The sequence below is a fragment of the Thermobia domestica genome, unplaced genomic scaffold (genome assembly GCF_964235325.1).
Source record: "Thermobia domestica unplaced genomic scaffold, izTheDome1.hap1.1 HAP1_SCAFFOLD_262, whole genome shotgun sequence".
Taxonomy (NCBI): Eukaryota; Metazoa; Arthropoda; class Insecta; order Zygentoma; family Lepismatidae; genus Thermobia; species Thermobia domestica.
In genome coordinates this window covers 34,599-53,273 of record NW_027655977.1, presented here as the reverse complement: position 1 = coordinate 53,273, position 18,675 = coordinate 34,599, and the positions used below count along the sequence as shown (strand labels likewise).

Sequence of the window (18,675 nt, the reverse complement as noted above, 5' to 3'; positions counted from 1 at the left end):
GAGAGAAAAGCCATTGGAACACGTCATGCTTCTAACACCAAGATTGGTTTACAATAATTGTCTGGGCGGCGCCACATGAGGAGAGAAGATTTTGTTGGTGCGCATGCGTGTATATGTACTCCGTGTTCTTGTACGTGTCATCCCCAAACTCTGGCAGGATAGTATACATCGAAATGTACAAATATTCATACATTGAATCATTTAATATTCATACATTGAAACACTTAAAATATAGAACATAAATGGTTTTAAATATTAAAGAACAAAGATTTTATACATGTTGAACCAAGGACCTTCTTACTATAATTTATATGTAGACCCTTCTAAGATAACATATAAACATCTGCAGTTTGAGAACAGAAAAATAATCTTCCTTTTTAGAAGCAAAAATGAAAAGATTTTAAACATACAGATTATATGGACTTCGTTAAAAGTATTCTACCACTAATAATAATAATAATAATAATAATAATAATACAAGACTACATATATGTCAGACACAGAGCCCGACATCTCCCTTTACAGAGGGGATAGAATAGAATAGAAGAATAGAATACTTTATTAGTCATTAGACAACATAGTTGCAATAGACTGCGTCCAGAATAGTATTTAAATTATAAAAAAATTGAAATGTAACAAAAAAAGAAACTATGGCTATTACTAATTGACAGTTAATACTACCACATATCAATAAATAAAAAGCCCATTATTATCATTATTAGGGTTAAGCCTTCTATTGAATTACATCTTTCAAATTTGGGTGAAGATCCGTAGTAGCAATAGCAATGGTAACAGTAGCGATAGTAGTAGTAGATTAGGTAATGGCAGGTTTAGTTGATTACTGTTACCATGTTTGAATCCTTTAAGGAGGTATGTCGTCTACGGAACTTTACTCTCAAATTTTTACCAGCTATTTACATTTTATTGATTACAAATGCATTCCTCAAATTCCGTAATACCAGACGGTTGACCCTGAGGTCAAGAAGGGGGAACTCGGTTACTCAGAACAGGAAGACAAGAAGTCTTTCGTTCTAACTAAGAAAAAAAAGAACACTCAACACGAATTTGTATTTTAAAAGAAGTAAATGAAATACGAATTCTGTTGCGGTTTTTAAAATGTAAAAAAAAAGAAATATTTATTCGCAAAAAGAATTTGCGAATCTGCGGCCCACTAAATGACCAATTGAATTATAGTGCAGTATGAACAGAGAATCACGTACTCTATATTAAGAAAAAAATTAATGTTGATAGATCGCTGGTGACTGTACAAACGCAAACTGTACATGTGATGTAAAACATTAATGTATATACATATATGTAAGATATGTAAGTAACAGATATGTAAAAAACACTGAATACAGAAGAAAAGTGTTTTTAGTGTAATCAATGGTTTATTTCAAATCATTAACCAACTGGTTTCTATGATTAATATAGTAGGTTAACATCAATTACTATATGGTTATATTATGTATATGTTTATTATTCTTATTATTTATTCCAATCATAGTAGGCCTAGTAACAGTAAATGCAGGCATGTGTTCTTCCTTTTAAAAATACAATTACTTTCAGCTAATTTTTCAGACATATTTTTCTTTCCGTTAGCGACACTAACACTAGTAAATATGAATACTGGAGGAATCATAGAGCTATGGATAAAATATGGAATTTTCATTGGTTGAATGTAAAAATCATAACCTTCATGTAGACTGCCTAGATTTAATAGACCTAAACTCAAATTTTTGCTAAGACTAACAAATGGAGTATTCATATTTTAAAATTGGTTCTTTGAACTGGACCCAGATGAATACAGAAATTCCAGAGGCATATATATTATATGCCTTGCCAGAGAAAACTGTGTAAGTTATTACTCGAAGTACTGTTCACTGTCACGATACAAGACGCAAAAATAAAAGAGAGATTTCCTAGTTCAGACTACGCAAAACACAAATAGTTTATAATGTATTGGAGTGAAAGTTCATAACCTATTGCCATCTAAGAATTAGACAAATGGACATTAAGAATTTTCAGTGCTTTTGTTAAAATGGCTAAGGGCAAGTATTAGAGAATTTCAGGAAGACTTCCGTCTTAGACTAGGAAACTATGTTGTTTTTTTTTTTCTCTCCATTTCATTCTACGGAAAATGTAAGTATAATATGGAATTTTAATAATGATTATACACACCTTCAGTATACATAAAATTTAAATGTTGACGTTGCTTCCTACAGCATTTTGTTATTTAATGGCAATAAATAATTCTTTTACTTCGTGAGTTGTTTAACTCTTGATCATGTGAACATAATTATCTTTCCTATCAACAAAGATGAAAATAGCAGGGATGGAAAAAGAACCGGTTTTGACCCGCTTTTGAACCGGCTCAGGCACCAAGAATCCATGCTAAAGATAGAAACCTGTCCGGAGCGTTTTCACAAGAACCGGTTCATTTTCCATCCTTGGAAAATACTTTAAATCAAGAAAGAAAAACGTAGACATTGCTTGAGTAATCATTTAACATTTTCACAACATTTGTTCTTTGATTCTTACACACTTATGGTTACTCAGATTTTTTATACTCTCCGATTCAAATATCGTATAACATATTGACCAGTATTTTGAGCCTATCTACTACAAAATAATTTTATTGTTTCTTTCTTTTTAGACTGACTGCTTCCTTTTGTGTTTTTCAATAAGTAGCCGAAGTTCATTTGAGAACGTAATCACAAAATGGAATCCAGAAATTAGACATCACTGCCCACATGTACCTATAGTATTAGTTGGTAAGTTATTTTTTAAGTAATTAAAGACTTTAGGTAAAGATATGGTTCATGGAAATAACGAAATGCAAGTCGTCAAATATTAAACATTTCTGGTAAGAAGTGAAAAAAAAAAATATCCATAGTAAATGTGATTTACTTGTAGCTTCAGTGTCTTAATACGATTTTTTTTTTTTTTTTTTTAATAGGGGGTCTATAATGCTTGGATACTATAGTTCAGGAAGAGGAATTTCCAAAGAACTTATTGATGATGAAAGTGCACTTCTCAAGATACAGTTCTTTGAAACTTTTAATTATTATTGTTACAAGATAATTGTTAGGCTTTAGTTCGTTTTTACCATTCTAATTATATTAGATTCGTACAATATACGTATATAGTAATTATATTAGATATTAGCCAAATTACCTGGAACTTTACTTATGCATGCTGTGAGACATTTAAATGGTATTAACGAAGAACAAAGGGTTCACAGCGGGAAAAATATGCTGTATTTTTGATAGTATTTACAATTCTATATTCAATGTCTATACAGGAGAAAAAAGCAGGACTCCACATTTCTGTTTAATATGGGCTCTGTGTTTCTTCTTTTTGCCTAAGTACTTTTTTTTTTTTTTTCAAAAACATATTTTAAAAAATAAACAGAATAACAGGAAAGAATTAGAATACAAAGATGTTACTGAGAAAATTTGAAATACCATGAAGTTCATGAAGTTTAATGTACCTCTCATTTATTTATTTATTTATTTATTTATTTATTTATTTAATTCAGTTTATAATCAGCATTATGTACTACGGGCTAACGAGAATGAGTCTCACACCTAGAATTGTGTCCAGAACAATGTACATGAAAGACAAGCAGGTGTACTAGGTAATTCAACTAATTGAAAGTTACTTTCTTTTTAAAGTAAAATAACAATCGTGTATTAGTTTATACACTAATATTAAGAATGTGTAATTGTCCTTTGCTCATACGAAGGCTTTTGAACTAATGTTAAAAAAAAAAAAAAAAAAAAAAAAAAAAAAAAAAAAAAAAAAAAAAAAACATGTGTGTCTATCAATCTACACTTTCAATTACAAATTTTTGATTACATTTGATGTTAAACTTCGGAAATGGTATAGAGAGGAATAAAACAATATGGAAAGCAAGGCACGATACACAGAAGGTAGAACAATTAAAATTAAATGCGGAGGAAATAAACTGTCCTGATCTGATATCTGACTTCGTTTCTTTTCAGAACATGTCTTCTAGGTGTTACACTTAATAAGGGGGAACCATCTATTATTGAAAGGCTTTGTATCCTACTTGACTTGCGTCATTCTTAATTTGATTTATCATCTTCACAAATATATATTTGATCTGCCTTACGTCTCTAGACAAACCTGACAGGCTATATTTTTCTTTATAATCTGTAATGTGTTTCTTCACTGTGGTTATATATTCCGCTGTCACACACACATATCATATATATATATATATATTTCACATTGGTAGTGCACTTCATACATGTTTGAGTGAATAATAGGGTATGTTAGAAAAGCTGTTTGGTCATATCTTTCTCTAAAATTTTTCAAAGCTGAAAAGCTAGCTTCAAATTTTATGAAACAGAAAAAAATCTTATATTTTTGATCACTCACTTTACACAGGAACATCAATCTAGAACATATTTTACTTTGTCTCTTTTCTTTTTTAACTAGATCAAATTAAAGTTTTCTTTCATGCAGTTTAATTTTTTTTTTCTACTAAGAAAAAAGATGCATCTGGAAATCTAGTGCTTGTTTACTGTCGGAGAAAATAATGGATACAGACGTAATACCATGGAAAAATGGGTAAAGAAAATAGAACAACCTGTGAATATAGGCAGTAGTAGTATGAAATAGATACATAGATGCTTCAGGTTAAAACTGGATCGATATTCCATTCTATCAGCTAAACGAAAAAAAAAAGAAATCATCACTAAGTTTAAACCAGCTTTCTGACTTTCAAGGAATTTGGAGAAAAATCTGCGTGTTATTTTACATATTCTAGTGTTCATTCAAGTATATATGGATTGAAGAAAAGTATGTGGGTATGACAAAATGCAATATACATAGCAAAGTGAAGGAATATGTTAGGGATTTGAAAAAGAAAAGTTGTCTCCAGTCGGATTTGTCCAGATATATAAGACAACCGCTAATAAATGAAACTAACAATGACATAGAAACGAAAATTTTTGAAACATCTTTTATTTAAACTAGAAAAGTCTAGATTAAATATGGTCCTTGGGAAATGGAACGAACATGAGAGGACATACATTATTTTTATATACAGACATTACTATTTCTTCCACGGATAGAAAAACAAAGACCAAGTTGCATCTTCATTGTGGTTTTAATGTATATGAAACGTTCTGAACTCATCACTAGAGATATTTTTGAACTTTACTAAGTAACAAATTAAATTACATTAAAGGACATATGTTTGAAAAAAAAATGTACAAGGAACGTTATTTTTTGATGAACTTGAAACTTTTCTTATACATTAAAACTTTCTTCAGAGATGTTCGTTTTTTCTTTTATAGTCTTTTTATTGAACATAATATCCAAGTATACAATCTGAACGGAAATATAAAGGCAGGAGGATAAATATCGAAGTACGCCGTTACCGTCACAGACGTAGCTCAGGGCAAATATGCTAATTTGACAATTCCATTAGCTATTTCTCTCCACACTTCTTTTGTTCAACCACATTATATTTTCTATGTGTTGTGTATTGTTTTCTGGATTGTTTGACCTTGCACGTGAAGTTTGCTACTTGAAAAAGTTGTAATCGAAAGTAAATTGAATGGAACTTTGTAAATGAAACGAAGATTGGGAGATAGTCATGGTTTAATTTGGTTCTCAAGAGATTAACGTAACTATTTTGATACCTTTTTTAGGTACAAAGATGGATTTAAGAGACGACCCTGAAGTTCAATGTATCTCATTCCAAGAGGGTAAAAAACTCAAATCCCAAATAAAGGCTTGGAGGTACGTGGAATGCTCTGCTAAGAGTCAAGAAGGACTGCAAGACGTGTTTCTTGAAGCCATTAGAGCAGTCATGAAGAAACCACCTCCTCGGAAAGCAATATGTTCCTTACTTTAGCTGTTACTTCCTCTCCTTTAGTTTCAATGAGTTTTTTTTTTTTTTTTAAAGTTGTTTACTCGTTATCATTTGTGTTTTTTCTTAGACTTCCAATTTCACAAGTTATACTTGATTCAGGAATGAAATGTTCTGATGAAAATGATAATTGCATTTCGTGCATTATTGACGAAATGCGGTGATTTTGACTGTTTAGACACACTGTGTTCAAGATTAACCAAAATAGCTTACTACACTTTTCAGCTTTGCACATGGAAATCTGTAAATGTAATAAGTGAATTTGCTATTTTGTTTTATACACATCTGGAGAGTGAAAAAAGTATTTAATTTGTATAAAATACTAGGACTGGGATTATCTGTTAAGCTTATGTATCACTAGAGATTAAAAAAGAAAAATAAAATATGAGAAAAAGAAGAAAGCACGGAAAACGTATGAAAATACATAATGAAAGTTACATTTTTTTATTAAATAAGTATTCCAAGTTCACTGATTAATATCTATGATCATCAAAGAAACTAAGTTTGTGCATCAATATCTTCAGATATGAATGTGTCCTTTCGAATGAAATGAAAAATAAAACTTGAATGATCTTCAGAATCCATTATTAAAATGTAAATCAGTAGAATAATGTAAAAACTGATCTAGTTTCAGACATTGCTTCATGGAATGAATGTTTGTATAACTTATGTGAATTCCAAGAATTATTAATCATATCATGTTTGTAAATATGGTGTAAATCCCAGAATTGCCAACGCACGATGTAAACTCCTTAAGTGATGGCGTAATTTTATTTATTTTTTGATTTTGAAAAATAAATGAAGTTGGTCACCCTTTTTCCTTTTATGAGCATTATTTGAGCAGGCAAATCTGTTGACAACTTTCTTCTCTTTCTTTAAGTACATGTATTGTATCTTAAGTTTTTTTGTCCTTCCTAATGTTCCAAATACATACAATAACAATAACGACAAAAATCATGATAAAATATACATGTTAAAGTTCTGAAGAAATCTTTACAATAATTTCAGTAACCGAAATCAGTTGCCGTCTTTCTGAGTTACAAAGGAAATGTGTTCAATAAAAGGATAAAAATTTTCGCAAATATTGAACATGAGAAACTGACACAGCTTAAAAAAGGAAGCTGGAAGAGTGTTATCAACTACTGATAGTATTCTAAAAATAGAAAATGTTTGTAGTTTAATTCTAACTCACCTCTTTGAATCTACATTCCTTGTCATGTATACTCCTGAAGGTTTTTTTTTTCCTTGAAATTTTTGGGATAAACCTTTTTCTGTCCTACAGGACTGTATTAGGTTTATGTTAGATATATGTTCTTTTCACATTCTTTCATATATGAAGTTTTACTTTATATCTGACTGTTACCTACTAATTCAAATCTTTACATTTGATTTGTATATTATAGCAATAAAAAATAATTACCAAACATATGCATATATTTATTTACTGGAATAATAGTTCAGACTGATGCATGTCAATGTAAAAGAAAATACAACATTTTATGTACGTTTGTATTGAATCTGTAGATAAAAACAACGATACATTCAGCAAAGTGAGCTTAAATCATTATAACGCAAACAGAAGTGCCTTATTATTATTTTTTTTTTTTTAAACCTGAAACAACAATGCAGTAGCTGCTTTTCCTACACTATAAAACATGATAATCGTTCCGTAGTTTTGTATTAGATCTGTAGGCAGTATAAACTATTTTGCAACATTGTCTATACCAAAATGAAGGCATACGCGGCTGTAGCGAAATTAAACCTAGCCCAATCCATTTTCTACCATTTTATCAAATAGTAAATATTTAATAGTGCATAAACTTATACAGAGTGAGAACTATAAATAAAACAGGCATGTATAGTATTCTTATTTTAATATCAGAATGTTTCACTGTTATTTTGGTCATTTTTTAGTGATAATGTTTGTTTGTATTTTCTTTCAGAAAAAAAAGAAAAAGAAAAAAAGACAACTTTTACTTCTATTTTTTAACTACATACTCAGAAATCGCGTTATATATATCAAATACCTTCCAACGCAAATTCTCTTATGCAATTAAAAAATAGAAGTAAAGCGTCGTATATAGTAAAATAGTATAAATGTGTAAAAAAACTTGATTTATATATACGTACATATGTACTGGGCTTACTAAGGTTCATAATATTTACCATTGTGCACTTTGTTTTATTAAAACAGTCACTTTTTTTTTTTTTTTTTTTTTTTTAAGAGTGAGGAAGGGCCTATGGTTTAAATCAATTTGTGAACAGTTATTCTTTAGTAAACTAAATTTAAGTTTCTAATAACTAAGGGGACTAAATTTAAGTTTCTAATAACTGAGGAAACTAAATTTAAGTTTCTAATAACAGAGAACTAAATTTAAGTTTCTAATAACTGAGGAAACTAAATTTAAGCTTCTAATAAGTCAGGATTCTTTCTGGACATATACTGCACTCCCTCCCACTCTAATTTCTAATTTCTATTACAGTGATTTGTACTTGTAGAATAATTGTAGAGAGCTGCAGAGAGAGACTTTGATTTATGTATATATGGCTGTTAATTGTACAATTTACCGGAACAGTTTCTACCAAATATTTCTGCTTATACACTAACAATAACACACCTCAGGGAGCAATTTTGAAAATATATAATATTTAGAAATTACAAAGTTTTGTATACTTTGTTGTTTAATTATATTTACTAAAACGCAATTTACATAAATATACTGTAATTAGAATATGTTTAATTCTTTTTGTAAAGTTGTAGAACATATTGACAACTGTCAATAACTGACTCTTGAATTGTACACTAATTAATAACAGATAACGAAAAACAGCTATTCTATCTGAACAAGCTTATGTCTGTAATTATGTTCTAAGTAACTCCAAATAGATAAACCTTCATATAAATATATAAAATAAATTAACTAAAACGAAATAGTTACAAGGAAGCAGGTATGTTGCTATTGAATTTTCGAAAATGACTGTATAATAGTAAGTCTCCATGTTAAACATTTTCAGTACACTTAATCATAGGCGACTTTTAAGTTTCTCAATAGGTGCCCAAACCTCATTTTTTTTTTTTTTTTTTTTTTTTTTTAAAGTAGATCCAATAGACCAATGGTTCCCAAATTCTTCCTGAGAAGCGAGAAAAACTATTAAGATTGGCTGAATAAAATGAACCGTGAAATTATTTTTAAATTCCAAAGGCAATTTTTTTTAAAAAAATGTTATTTTAGCTTATTTTAGCACAATTTCCTATATTTTATATTGAGCAAAATTCTTAAACATTGAGATTTTGTTTGTGAATTTTAAACATGTGTAACCATATTGACCAAAATAAGGAGACAGAAAAATTATTAAAATAATAATGGTTACAGTCAAACTTTTAGAACATTTGAGGATGATTTGAGTCAAAATATAAAATGATTAAACTGTCTTGTAATTTACGTGAAACATTTTACATTTTTAAAAATATAAATTATCAACATCAAACACCAAGTTCTTTAAAAAAATAATTATACAAAATTACACAAACGGATTATTCCTATCGTTGTAATGTTATATCGTTCGATCCTCGATATGCTGTAAATCTTATGAGTCTAAAATAGGTATTGATAAATTATTTATTCAACACATATGCATCCCTACCTAAAATTTAACCTGGGATCATATGCACTATGGTTTCTTTTTATTATTCAACGTATGAAAATGGAATTTCGAAGTTAATTCGAACTCAAGAGTTAAATGGATGCTCAGCACCGATTAAATACCTCCAATGGGTGCTTGAGCTCCGGAGGACCCATGTAGTCGGCGCCTATGCACTTAATCTTTTTTTTTTTGGTAGGTAGTATACTAATTTAAATTGGTTTGATAAGCGTTGTCTGTATTTTTGTACAATGTTTTTGGTAACTGGTATATTCTGTTGATATTAGAGTCTAAATATAGTTTGCGATCCTCTTCGAAAAAATGTGAGCAAACTGGAGTTTCTTCTTGGAGAGGAAATACTGAAATATTATCATTTATCAACTTGTAAAATACGCATTCTTGCACAATATTCATATTTATAACTGATAGTATATTTGATAATTTACAAGGATAAAACAGCAAAATTATGTGTATATTGCTTTAAGTGTTTATGATTAATATAGTGAAGGTCTTGTAGACATTAAGTTACCAAGAGGAAAGGATAGAATAATAAATTTATAACAAAAGGAACTGCTCCCATTTTTCTTTTTTTAAAGTATATTATACCGGTGCGAATAACAGTTTAGGAAAGTGATGCTGTCATACAGGGTCGTGTCCAGAAGTAGTAGGACTGATTTTTTCCCGCGCGCGCGGAGTAATGTAGAGGGGGCTGCAAGGCCGGATGTTATGGAGAGTGCCGACCGGCGGCAGTCGCCTACGTGCGTTAGTTGAGTGTGGACCACTGTGTTAGTGACCTCATCGTCAGTTGCCATGGAGCGAAATTTGGAGCAGCGGTACGCCATCAAGTTTTGCGTCAAACTTGGAAAATCAGCGACCGAAACCAAGGACATACTTACGCAAGCCTACAAGGAGAATACCATGAGCCGCACAATCACCCCGTAAAAAGAAAGCCAGAATGTCGAAATCAAAAGTGAAATCGATGTTGATTGCATTTTTTGACCGTCGTGGCATTGTCCATAAGGAGTTTGTACCTCCTGGACAGAGTGTAAATGCAAGATTTTACGTGGAAATGCCCACACGGCTGCGAAATCGGATCACACGCGTGCGACCAGACCTGGTGGGAAAATGGAAGCTCCAACATGACAACGCGCCGTGCCACGGCGCGTGAATTATGAGGGATCTCCTGACCAAATTCGGCGTTTCCACGTTGTCTCACTCCCCCTACAGCCCTGATGTGGCACCGCCAGACTTCTTCCTCTTCTCCCGTACCAAGAGGCAGCTCAAGGAGCATCGTTTCGACTCGGTGGTGGAAGCGATCCAAGCGGCGACGACGAGGGCGCTGAACCACATCCCGGAGGACGTTATCCAGAAGGCCTTCGCGACCTGGAAGGCTCGCTACCAAAAGTGTGTGAATGCCCAAGGGGCCTATTTTGAAGAGTATTAAGTCGATGTACCAAAATGTTCAATAATAAATAAATAAATAAATAAATAAAAATCAGTCCTACTACTTCTGGATACGACCCTGTATCCCGCTCGTTTCTGTAGTGGCTGTCATTTGTTGTTTTTGATTGACTGTACTGTAACGCACAATCAGTTTCAATATTTTGTTTTATACGTGTTGAACATTAGTAGTAATGAATTATAATTTTTATAGTACAGTTATTATTATATCTTGAAGAGTAGGTGCAATTCTTATTTCTTGTTAAAAAGTGGTTTCAAAATGGAGATTTGTTTGAAACAAAATGTAATCATAGCAATGATAACGAAAAAAGATATAATAGCATTTTACTTTTCCAATTTATTACAGTATTCCTAATCTTTGAATGCCACACACTTGGAACATTCGTTATCTCTAATGCTTAATGTTTCAAAAGAAATTTCTCTGCTCAGGAACGTGTTTTTCGTTCTGCTTATTCAATGGAGCCTTAGTATCTACATAATGACAGAAAAAAAATACGTTACTTGATTATTTTTCTGTTGTAGCTGTTTGTAGGATAGTCAAAATTAGCAACTAAAGAGGGTATATTAATGACCAAATAGTAGAGGTCATGATTGAAAAGCCTGTAGAAGGGGAGAAAACTAAAATGCAGTGTTTGTCGACAGTGGCTTCTTTTGGATCTGTGACTTGAGAGAATCACTCTCCCAAGAAGGAAATAACAGAATAATTATTTAATTGAAGCATCGAGAATTGAAGATAACATATATTTGCAGAGAAAAAATAAATATGTAGAAATTGATGGAAGGTACTCCACATTGCCTACAGTGCTGACAAATATAAATTATTTCCACCGATTTCAGATTCTTGCATGAATTACTGTTACATTTAAGGACATAATGTGATTATATAGGTTTAGCTAACATATTACCATAAAATATGTTGAAACGATTTGAGAGCTAATATTATACACTTTATATCTGTTGAATATGTTGAACTTTCCTTGTAAAGACTGCATCCAAATTCATGTTATCCTCCGTTGAATTGAGAGTAAGTGGCTTAAGTTCATAATGGACTGATGCAAATTTGATTTTAGACATTACTTCCTTATGAATTTGCATATGGCAAACTGCATAAATGTGTCCTGAAGTGGCTAACTTCTTATTTGTGTAATATGCTTTTGTAGAAATCCAAAGTTATGCTAAAAAAGTAATGAATATCTGTCTTTTATAACTCTATTCCGTTGGTTTAGATTGGGTTATAGCAAAGAAATGCATACATTACTCTGTCCTTAAAAAGTTTTTCTGTGAAATTTCTGTATGAAAACCTATAACGTACTATGCGAACTCAAAATTCGAAGGTAGTGTTGTTCAGTCTTCAGAATATAATTGTACAATTAATGCATGAAGAAAATAATAGATGTTTCGTGAAGAGGACGTACTACTTATCCCAATACATTTTCCATTTATTACAAAAAGTAAAGATAAGAAATGATCTCACTGCGTTGCCTCCATAGCGTTCTACTACTTGCAAAAAGCACTTTGAATCAGAGAAAACAGCTTGTTGCTAAAGGAGTTCGTAACTTTCGCCCTTGTGGAAATACAAATCAAATCAAATGTGGGTGTTTAGATGATTCACCAGTGAAGGTATCCTTTGACGTGATACGGAAGAACAAGTTTATTACTTTGTCCAAACGGTGAAACGTAGGATCGCACAAACCGTCGGCTGGTTTGGCGGCTAATATTCAATTATTAAGAGAATACAAAATAAGAAAATAAGCTTTGGAGGGATTTGAGTTCTTAATAGCTATAAAATATATCTACATGCTCCAGAGTTTTGGAAATATTGTAGAACGAGCGATGTTACAAAAAATCAACTTTGTAGAAGTAATACACCTAAATCTATGTGAACAAGAACATTTGAACAAGAGAATTTACTCTGACGGTAGTTCTTTAAAAAGCTGTGAGATTAATCGTTTCAATGAGAAACAAATATCAGTTGTCTTATAATGGTTAGATTTAATAACTAGCTCTGCACTAGTTTTGTTCAGTATTCAGAACAGTTTGATGAGAAAGAGCATCAGCATAAGATAAAGCGGATTGGAAACGTCTGCAGCCATCGGTATAGAGTTTGTCATCAGTATTATCATCCACATGGAGAGAAAAGAGTACGGAACATAAAGGACTTCTTGAGAAACACCTGAAAATACATGCATCCATAGAACAATTTGATAGAGTAACATGTTTTTCCCTGCTTATACTAAGCCTACAGGAAGGAAACATGAATTTTAATACTACAAGCAAGTTTGTAAAATAGCATGTTCTCTGTAAGAATTTCAAAGCTGAGCTATTCAGTTTTGGTAACAGCTAGATTACCTTCGTAAGAGACCCTAGGAGAAAGCAGTGTTGAGAAAGCGTGTGTTTCTAGATTGTTTGGAATAATTTTTCACATATTATGACAGATAGAAAAGTGAGAAATACGTTTGTAGGATTCACCTTGTGATTTTTCGTCTTTTTTGTATATCGGTGTTATGCTATCTTGTTTCAGCAATGCGGGAAGAACTACCTACAAGATAGCATAGAATCTATTATAGAAGACTATAAAAAATCAAGAGGAATGTAGAAAACATCAGCAAATTTATTATGAAAGATGTAACGTGAATTATCCATTTCCGGATCTCTGTATATTTTCATTGGTAACAACAAAGTTTACATAACTTAATAGAAATTAGTACTAATATATAATAGTTTATGTGTAATTATTATATTAACAAGGGGCTAAAAAGAATGCTAAATGTGGACCAAGATATCTTGTTAGGATATCACGTGATGTTTGTACATGTGTAGTTAAAAAAAAATGATCTTTATAAATCTAATATACTGCTGTTTTTCTTACTATTTTCAAAATTACAGAGAAGGATGGTAGATCTTTACGACTTGATACGTTTGTCTCTGCAAACTAAACCGCGGTCTTACAGTTATTCTATAAGTTCGCTTGTAGGAAGCGCTCGTTGCAGTTGAGACTATTTACTCTAATCTATCAAAGTGTGCTCTAGACATATCCTGTGTCTTCTTTTCTAGCTCAGTGACTGGTTAAGAGCCTATGAGATTCTTGTTTAGATTTTAACATTGTCACTGCAGTCTATTTAATTTGTTCAGTATTTTTCCGTATAAAGAAGTTAAATGTCTTTTTAGCTCAGAATTAATTAGAAATATTGTGCATTCCAATACTGAGATTCGAAATTCCTCTTTTTCTTGAAAATTTATTAGTAATTAAAGAAAACATGTTGAAAGTCTTTCACATGATAAGAGAATTTGTTCTGTGGGTTATAACTTGAAAGATTATATGTATTTTTAGATCGAAACGATATATATATTTTGTGTATATTTTGAAATTCACTGTCTTATCAATTATGTATGAATTGTATTGTATTTAAACGTGGAATTAATGCACAAATCACATTTTATTAAAGCATATTGTATATATGTGTTCGTATTTATGTTCATTTTTCCTTCATTATTCAGGTTTGTCGACTTCCGCTGAATATGTAATGTATATCTTTTATAACGAAATTAAACTAGAAATGGAATTAGATTCTACTTTGCTGCTGAAAGCAAGAGTATCGTTTCCACATATGATGTGTTTTCTTAAATCAAAGAATTTAGTTTAAAAATATAAATTCTGTAAAGTAAAGTAAAGACATTCATTGAGAAGTTGGACTTGTGTTAATAATCGCAACAATAGATCTGTCCGCTTCTGTAAATTTGTAGTTGGTAATGATGTAGGGCGAACTCGTTTTTCCAATTCGAACTAATGTTTGATTGGGTTCATAACATGAATTTGGAGCCCATAGCTGAAATTCATGACGTTTCTGGAACCATTCCCTGACGATCCCGGCAGGTAACATACCTCATTATCCTGTTGGTAATGTCTATCACCCATAGGAGTTGTCATGAATAGGTGCACATATTCTGCATGTGTACGAGAAGGGCTCGAAAAATGATGTCCTACTTTTTTCTCAGCTAATATTCAGCTAATAATCATGCCTGTTGTTCTGTATGGTAGCGAAACATGGTCGCTTACTCTCAGGAAGAACATAGACTGAAAGTATTTGAGAACAAGATCCTGAGGCAAATATTCGGACCCAAGAGGAACGGGAATAGGGAATGGCGGAAACTTCATAATGAGGAACTACATAATTTATACAGTTTACCAAACATTCTTAGGGTCATCAAATCTAGGAGGCTTAGGTAGGCAGGTCATGTAGCTAGGATGCAAGAAAGTAGAAACGCTTTCAAAGTCTTGTCTGGAAGACCAATCGGAAAACGACCAGTAGGAAGACCTAGGCGAAGCTGGGTGGACAATATTAAGAGGGATTCTCGAGAAATAGGAATACAAAGTAGAAACTGGACCCAGTTGGCTAAGGATAGCTTTTGTGAACGCGGCATTGAACTTCCGGGTTCCATAGAATTAGTTAGTTAATTAATATTCAAAGGAATCCATGTTCTCTGTATATGTTATTTTACTACTACTTCTTCTTCACTGCTACAGCCTTACACCGCCTTGGAAAAAAGGCGTTATGTCGTCCCTGTACCAGATTACGGGCTGTTTTTTCAAGCATGATTTCACAGCACTAACTACCTTCTCATTGTCCTGGAATTTATTACCGCATATTGCATCTTTATTGGTCCAAAAAGACAGAAGACTCAGCATCCAACAATACTCCTACCCAGTGCAGATATTCCATAGACAGCACATCTACAAACTTTTAGCAAATTATAAACATCTGAAAGAGTATTTGAAAATGGAGAAAATGCCATGTTAGTGTATCATTATTATTATTTTTATCATGAACTTATTAAGTATTTATAACCTCATGTAATTTTGTGTTATCTACATATATTAAGTATTTACCCACCATCCTGTAATATGTAAATAATTTCTGAAAGGGAGAACTATAAACAGCAGAAGCTCGACCTCTCCCTGAATCGTTCATAAAGATTAAGCAACTGTTTTGTACTCATATACATATTAATAATAAATTATAATCGTCTGTGAATGTTCACCACCCTCCAAAAATTTAGATAGCACTCTCTGTAAGGAGCTTCATGCAGACCCTCTGCTACACTGTTGCCACCTTTCAGTGAGACGTGAAATTCTGCACACAAACTAAGGAAGCATCACAGTTGGACTGAGGAAAACCACACTTCAATATATTAAATAGGTAAAAATCACAAAATGTGAGGTATTTTTTTCTGAAGAAATCATTGTAGATACTTAGCAGCAGTCAGGGATTGTTCTTTTAGGATAATGTGCCTTTCGTATCACCAGCAGTATTACATTGCCACCGCCGGCCAGTGCACCGAGCAGTATATCTAGGTGCCAAAGCTTACAACTGTAACCTTCTTTAAGTGCTCATCCATTCATGTTATATCCGAGGAATACGGTACACATTGGATCAGGAGAGTTTTTAATCGTTCACAATCTAATTTTGATGATCCTTTGCCTATTCCAATCGCTGTACTTGATGGAGGACACTATTTGCACGAAATTGGATGTACGAGGCAATGTAGGCTCTTAAACGGAAGATATCGATGAATTGCATGCTGGAAAGTATTGCTTTGGTTACTACTGTTGTAGCTGCTGCCGATTTAACTAACTGCTAGCCCTGCCTTTCGGTATGTACACTCATGTCCAAAATTATTGTCGCATATCTATAACTGAATTCTTGTAAGAATATAATTTGATATTGATTTTGAAGGGTACTTTTAATAATTATACTATGTCTATAATAGGGAAATGTATATTTGTGGTAAATTTCATAGGGAAAGAACTATCAATACGAAAATTAGGATGAATAAAACAAAGTGTTGCTAAAAGAACAAGATAATTGTATTTTCGTTTTATTGTTCTTATTTACTGCTCTTTAGACATGAAATTTGTCACATACATGTCTTTGCCGATTATACACATACTAACATTATAAGAAATAATGGACGAATTCGTTGTCAAATTATATTCCTACAACAACATATTTATAGACGTGCGACACTAATTTTGGACATGAGTGTACATTGTACAATCAACAGCAAAACTATCTTCCTCCTGACTGCACGAGATATCTATGTTGTCATTCAGTTGGTTTGGGTTGTTTACATCTATTTGTTTACACCACAAGCTCTATATAGAGAGAGCACTGGTGTAGCCACAAAATTATTATGGGGGCTAATATAGAATCATGGGGTCCTTTATGAACTGTCCATAATGGTCGGCTCTAGCGACACGAAATTCAGTATTTTATTTCAGTACACAGAGACGAGGCGTCACAGATAATAAAGGAATCATATTCTTTTAAGTTTTCTTTATTTATGCGATATTGAAATACTAATAAAATTAACTAACAGACAGAAAGAAATACTAAACTAATCCCTTTGGCGATACTGCCAATGAAGGTTTTTATAATCGGCCAGAACGCACATGAAACGCCATAATTTTGGCTTCCTAGAGCAAGTTTGTTACTTCTCAATCCAGACAGCTCTCCAATTGCCTCATAACACTAAGTCTATAACGGAAACTGTTAGTGCTCCCACCGGAATAGAACCAGCGATGACGTACACTGAAATCGCTAATAATTCGGCTAAGTAGGAACTCAGTAATATTTTTTATAAAAACCTTGAGCATCCTCTTTCTATTTGAATGATTTTTTTTACGCATCCATAGGAGGTAAATTTGCTAACAAGAATACATGTGCTAACAAGAAAATGTTTAAAATGATGAAGACAGAGCTTCCGAAAAATAAGTTTTTTTTTTTTTTTTTTTTTTTTTTTAACGTGACTACATTTATTCTCTCGCGTCAAACTAAATTAGATTAAACCCCTACTGTACCTCGTCGATCACATTAGAATTTAATATATGTTTATGACAACTCCCTTACTTCTCAGCCCAAAAGAGTATGTTTAAGATTTCTTGCCATTCCAGTGTGTTAATTCTTCGTAGTTTTGATACAATAATGTTATTGCAATGCACTGCTGCTTTTCGATTTTCTATAAAAGGATTGTCAGCTTTAGTAGTGTTTACTTTAATAGTTATTTAGAGTGAATAGTGTCAATTGCATATATTTTGAAACAGATCATTTTGTATTTAAAACGAAAATATGCTGAATTATTTTCTTCGTCATCCTTGCGACTACATTGTGATGAATTGTTAGTGGTCTATTGTTAGCGTGGAGGACCTGGAAACGAAAATAAATAAGAAACAGAGAGAACAGGGAAACAACTGCGATAGGTACGCAGAGTTGAGAAGTAACCTGTTATTCTGTCTGTAGAAGAGGGAGGAGGGCTGTGGCTAAGAATTGGCTAAGTCCGCAATATGTCTGAATTCACAGTTGATTACGATCAGTTGTTTTTAAAGCAACGTGCATTGAATAACTTCCTTATTCCGATTTAGAGTAATGGGGCCACCTATAGTTGCCTACAAACAAGGATTGAAACTGTCTCGTCTCGCAAAGATGTCGGAAAAATGGTATCGTCTTGGAAAGTGTATACGTTTCTATTGTAATAAGTGTCTCGTATCGTATCTCACCATGAACATTGTCTAATAGGCAACCCTTCCCCCCCCCCCAACCCCTAATGTTTTCTTCACATGTTGGCTCTTAAGCTAAGGCCTATATGAAGAATGACCTAATGAGGTT

At 32.4% G+C, this 18,675-nt stretch overlaps 1 protein-coding gene across 3 annotated transcripts in view; it reads left to right on the top strand.

Annotated features, from left to right (window-relative positions):
* The window catches only part of RhoL (Ras-like GTP-binding protein RhoL), a 135,079-nt gene extending 120,606 nt beyond the window's left edge, over positions 1-14,473 (top strand). For all 3 annotated transcript variants that reach the window (XM_081747481.1, XM_081747482.1, XM_081747480.1), the window contains exons 4-5: positions 2,657-2,774; positions 5,688-14,473. In XM_081747481.1, coding sequence (XP_081603607.1) covers positions 2,657-2,774; positions 5,688-5,893 — 324 coding nt within the window. In that variant the 3' untranslated portion in view covers positions 5,894-14,473. The remainder of the gene's footprint in view (positions 1-2,656; positions 2,775-5,687) is intronic.
* Positions 14,474-18,675: the final 4,202 nt, after the last annotated feature.